A 5,759-nucleotide genomic window follows, 5' to 3' on the forward strand; every position below is an offset into this window, starting at 1 on the left:
CCCCCCCCCCCCCCCCCCCACCCCTGCCGACAGCGTGCTGAACACACACTATACTGCAGAGGGGGAGGGTTTAGTGGACTGCAACATACCGCAGTTAATGTGCTGGGGACACAGTTTCGAATCCCCCCGCAGAATATGGTGAAATGATTGAAAATTTGGGATAAATATCCGAGGTTAAAATAGGCAACTCCTAACCCATCTCTGGCTGTTCGCTCACCAGTGCCCATTAGTGAAGGGAATCAGTGTTCCCTGCTCAGCCTGGGCCTACAGGTGACTCCTGACCCACTGTGAACACCCCGAGAAACGAGGGGTCACGCGCTGCGCTTGCCGGCGATGGCCACGTCCCATGATGAAACAGTCACCTGCTTGGCCAGCAGCAAGTGCTCCCGGGTCTGCGGCATCTGACCATCTGTTGCTGCCACAACCAGAATACAGCCATCCAGCTGAGCCGTGCCCGTGATCATGTTCTGTGGGGGAGAGAGAGAGAGTCAGCAATAGGCAGGGAGAGAGTGAGATGGAGGAGAGCGAGCCTGCAACAGACAGAGGGGAAAGGGAGTGATCGAGCCAGTGACAGTCAGAGGGAGAGAGTGAGAAGGAGAGAGCGAGCCAGAGACAGTCACAGGGAGAGAGAGCGAGCCTGCGACAGACAGAGGGGAAAGGGAGTGATCGAGCCAGCGACAGTCAGAGGAGAGAGTGAGAAGGAGAGAGAGAGCCAGAGACAGACAGATGGGGACAGCGAGAGCCAGCAACAGATAGGAAGGTTGGGGGCGGGAGAGAGGGAGACACAGAGAGAGGTTGGGATTGGGGGTGTGTAGAGTGAGCCAGCGACATGTACAAAGGGGGTTGGGGGAGGTGGGTGCGGTGTGAGAGAGAGAGCGAGAGAATGAGTCAGTGACAGACAGGGACAGCTGGAGAGAGGGAACGTAAAACGGAGATTCGCATTGGGGAAGGGGTGGGAGTGATTTAAACTATAACCCCCACTTCAGTGCAGCGCTATTGCATTCGCTGAGTCTCTGCAACAGAATCACGAGGCCATTCATCCCCCACCCCCCTCCTCCAGCCTCTTACACAGGAACAGAAGGCCATTCAGCCCCTTTGAGGGGGGCAGGGTCTGATCCATGAGCTGACCACAATTCTACGCCTACCCCTACCCCCCCCCCCCCCACCCCCCCCCCCCCCCCCCCACAAACACTCCCAAAATCTCTTCAGCGAACGGGAAGCGATCGCTCTCTCTGATTGGAAACGAGATGATGGATATTGAGAGTTTCCTGGAGAGAGTGTTTCTCCTTGCTCTGCGCGGAGAAGGCCTTCCAATCTGACTCTGGAAAGGCCAGTACCCCCCTAACCCCTCGGCCCGGACTCCCACCCCGGTTTCTCCCCATCTAGCCCGAAAATCCCAGAATCTCCGAGTGATCAGATCAGCCCCTGGTCTGTCCCGATCCCAGGGGATCGAGACTTTCCTGTGTGTGCGCACGGAGTCTCGGAGGTGACTCAACACTGGTGGTGCTTGGTGGGTGGGGGTCTCTCTCTACTCCGCACCCCCTCCTGAGGACGACAGCCCCTTTCCTGGGGCGCGGGATCCCGGCACCCGCTCCCAGTCGCTCCTCCGGTCCCCGCGTGGCGTTCGCTCACCTTGACGTAGTCGGCGTGCCCTGGGCAGTCAGTGTGAGCGTAGTGTCGGTTCGGCGTGGTGTACTCCACGTGAGACGCGTTGATGGTGATCCCCCGGGCTTTTTCCTCGGGGGCGTTGTCGATGTCCTCGTACTTCTTAAATTTGGCACCTCCGGCCTCAGCTAGAACTGTGGAGGGAGAAGAGAGGCAACACCAGATATCCTGAGCTAATCCAGTCCCATTTTGCCAGCATTTGGCCCATAAACCCTTCCTCTCCATGTCCTCATCTAGATGCCTTTTATATGCTTTAACTGTATCAGCTTCCACCACTTCCTCTGGCAGCTCATTCCATACACGCACCACCCTCTGCGTGAAAAAGTTACCCCTCAAATCTTTCCCATCTCACCTTAAACCTCTGCTCCTGTAGTTTTTGACTCCCCTACCCTGGGGGGAAAAGATATTCACCCTATCCATGCCCCTCATGATTTTATAAACCCTCCCATAAACTCTCCCTATCCATGTCCCCATCCAGATGCCTTTTAAATGTTGTAACTGTACCAGCTCCCCCCAACCATTTCCTCTGGCAGCTTGTTCTATACAAGCACCACGCTGTGTGGAAACGTTGCTCCTTCAAATCTTTCCCCTCTCCCCTTAAACCTATGCCCATTTAGTTTTGGATCCCCCCCCTACCCTGGGGTAAAAGCTATTCACCCTATCCATGCCCCTCAGCCTCCAATGTTCCAAGGAAAACAGCCCCCAGGCTCTCCCTGTAGCTCAAACCCTCCAACATCCTTGTAAATCTTTTCCGAACCCTTTCAGGCTATAGCAGGGTGACCAGAATTGATGGCTCAGAAGCTGTCTCCCTCACACTCACAAAATTGTGCTCAGCAGTCTCTTCTCCATTCTCACCACCTTCTACCGCCTATTCGCCACCATCCATCACGACATTCCTTCACCATCCTCACATTCTCTCTCTCTCTTGCTCTGCAAGTTATGCTCCCATCCTCTCGACATCACACACACTCTCCCTTTCCTGTTCCCTTTCTATACCCCGGGGTATAGGAAACGTAGGCCTTTTGGCCCATCGAGTCCGCTTTGTTGCTCAATGAGATCGCCGCAGATCTGATCATAGAATCGTACAGCATGAAAACTGGCCCTTCAGCCTGCTCAATCCGTGCTAAACACAATCCCAAACTAAACCAGTCCCACCTGCCTGCTCCTGGCCCATATCCTCTCCAAACCTTTCCTATGCCCGTATTTATCCAAATGTCTTTTAAACGTTGTAACTGTACCCACGTCCATCGCTTCCTCTGGAAGGTCATTCCACACACGAACCACCCTCTGCATAAAAACATTGCTCTTCATGTCTTTTTTAAATCTCTCTCCTCTCACCTTAAAAGTACACCACCTAGTCTTAAAATCCCCCATCCTAGGGAAAAGACAACGACCATTAACTCCATTATTTTATAAATCTCTCTAAAGGTTGCCTCTGAACCTTTACATTCCAGTGAAAAAATTCTCAGCCTTACTTCATAACTCAAAACCTTCCATACCTGGCAACATCCTGGTAAATCTCTCCTGAACCCTCTCCAGTTTAATAATATCCTTCCTACAACAGAACTGGACACACTTGCTCCAGAAGGGGCCTCACCAACGTCCCTGTACAACCTCAACGTGACGTCTCCGACTCCTACAGTCAAAGCTCTGAGAGATGAAGGCAAGTGTGCTAAACACCTTCTTCACCCCCCCCTGTCTATCTGTGACACAAACTTTATAGAATTATGTCCCTGAAGCCCCCCCAGGTCTCTCTGTTCTACAACACTACCCAAGGCCCTACCATTAATTGTATAAGCCCTGCCCTTGTTTGTTTCTCTAAAATGCAAGACCTTGCATTTATCCAAATTAAACTCCATCTACCACTCTTTTGCCCACTGTCCCAATTGATCAAGATCTTTGTAATTTTAGATAACCTTCTTAACACCAATTTTGGTGTCATCCGCAAACTTTCTAACCATACCCTGTATATTCTCATCCAAATCATTTATATAAAAGACAAACAGAAACGGACCCAGCACTGATCCCTGTGGAACACTGCTGGTTACAGGCCTCCAATCTGAAAACCACACCCCACCACCACCTCCACCTCCACCCTCTGCCTCATGCTGTCAGGCCAATTTTCTATCCAATTGGTAAGCTCTCCCTGAATCCTGTGTGAACTAACTTTACAAATTAGTCTACCATGCAGAACACTCCGACAACCCCCCCCCCCCCCCCCCCCCCCCCCCCCCCACCCCCCCCACCTCCTTGCTTTGTTGGCTCCACTTCCCACCCTCTCTCTCGCCATGTCGGCTCCCCCCAACACACCCCCCTCCACTCAGTTCCCCCTCGACACCCTCCCGTTCGCTCCCTCCTCCTCCCACGCTACCTTTGGTGATGGCTGCCGTCAGTGTAGTTTTCCCATGGTCCACATGGCCGATGGTGCCGATATTCATGTGAGGTTTCTCTCTCTGGTAGGTCTTCTTGGCCTCAGCGGCGAGACTCCGAGATAGGACAGGGGCCACCAGAACGCACTGGGGGAGCCGGGTCTGTCAATCAACAGAGAGAGAGCAAATCCTCAGGGCCTGCACGCAGACAGGCAGAAGGCTCAAATATACAGAGTAAAGCTCCCTCTACACTGTTATCCCCTCCCCCCATCAAACACTTCCAGGGACTGGGACAGCACAGGATTAGATGCAGAGTAAAGCTCCCTCTACACTGTCCCCCATCAAACACTCCCAGGACAGGGTTAGATACACAGCTCTGGTTTCCTGTCGGATTGGGCACTCACCGCTCGAACAGTCAGCAAACTCCGGATACAGCTCTTTGGAACTGGAAAATACAGAGAAAGGTTAACATGGTGATGGGTGTAGCTCAGTCCCCAGCGTCCTCCCTCTCCAACAGTCACTCCCTATGCTCAAACTTCACCACCTACATCCCCGACGCAAAACCACCCCCACTGCCAATCCCTGTCTGACAGGTGCTAGAATATTTCCCATCGTTTTCACCATATTCATGCATTTCTTACTGACTTTAATCTGCCTGTAATTTCCCCCTCTGCATTCCTCCATCTCTGTCCCTCTCCCTACCTCTTGCGACCCTGCCTTCCACTCTGATTCTCCTCCTCAAAGATTTGACCCAACCATCCCCCTTTCCACGCTCCTGTGCGATCTCTAACTCCACCATCCTCTGTCCCGCTCTCTCTCTAACCTCACCTCGGGTAGATTCAAAGAATTGTTGAATCCCAACGGTGCAGAAAGAGGCTGTTCGGCCCATCATGTCTGCACCGACCCTCCAAAGAGCATCGCACTGAGACGTAGTCATACTATCCCCGTTACCCTGTATTTCCCATTGACCAACCCACCCTAACCCGCACGTCCCTGGGCACTACGGGACAATTTCCCATTGGCCAACCCACCCTAACCCGCACGTCCCTGGGCACTACGGGACAATTTCCCATTGGCCAACCCACCCTAACCCGCACGTCCCTGGGCACTACGAGACAATTACCCATTGGCCAACCCACCCTAACCCGCACGTCCCTGGGCACTACGGGACAATTACCCATTGGCCAACCCACCCTAACCCGCACGTCCCTGGGCACTACGGGACAATTACCCATTGGCCAACCCACCCTAACCCGCACATCCCTGGGCACTAGGGGACAATTTCCCATTGGCCAACCCACCCTAACCCGCACATCCCTGGGCACTACGGGACAATTTCCCATTGGCCAATCCACCCTAATCTCTCTATAATACATGTATATAATATAACATCGATCTGAGACGCTCACCACCCGCCCCGCCCCCACCCCATTATATAATGTACGTCTGAGAGACAACCTCCACTGCTCACTCTGAGCGCCGCCATCTTGGGTGATTGCGCTCACGTTTCCGGAAGTGACCTCACCCCGTCCCGCCGTCCCCACCTCTAAACGTCACCGCGCACGCCCGGCCGCTCTCCCTCCGTTGGCCCTATTCCTGCCCCGCATGGACGTCGCCCCATCCGCCCCCGACGTGCCCCGCAACGACGTCGCCCCGCCCTCTCCCCATCGCGCTCTCTAACCCCTAACATCCCTCTCCAGTGCAGCTGCAGAGACGGCCCTCTCC

At 53.9% G+C, this 5,759-nt stretch overlaps 1 protein-coding gene across 1 annotated transcript in view; it reads right to left on the reverse strand.

The window, feature by feature from the left end:
* Positions 1–4,941, reverse strand: part of tufm (Tu translation elongation factor, mitochondrial) — a gene marked incomplete at its 3' end in the record, with an annotated part of 9,127 nt that extends 4,186 nt beyond the window's left edge. Inside the window, exons 1-5 of the mRNA XM_048593936.1 lie at positions 4,863–4,941; positions 4,439–4,479; positions 4,037–4,196; positions 1,633–1,799; positions 315–467 (exon numbers count right to left, since the gene is read on the reverse strand). Coding sequence (XP_048449893.1) covers positions 315–467; positions 1,633–1,799; positions 4,037–4,196; positions 4,439–4,479; positions 4,863–4,926 — 585 coding nt within the window. The remainder of the gene's footprint in view (positions 1–314; positions 468–1,632; positions 1,800–4,036; positions 4,197–4,438; positions 4,480–4,862) is intronic.
* Between the last annotated feature and the right edge of the window lie 818 nt (positions 4,942–5,759).

This window comes from Rhincodon typus, unplaced genomic scaffold (assembly GCF_021869965.1).
Source record: "Rhincodon typus isolate 14 unplaced genomic scaffold, sRhiTyp1.1 hic_rhity00004656, whole genome shotgun sequence".
NCBI classification, from domain to species: domain Eukaryota; kingdom Metazoa; phylum Chordata; class Chondrichthyes; order Orectolobiformes; family Rhincodontidae; genus Rhincodon; species Rhincodon typus.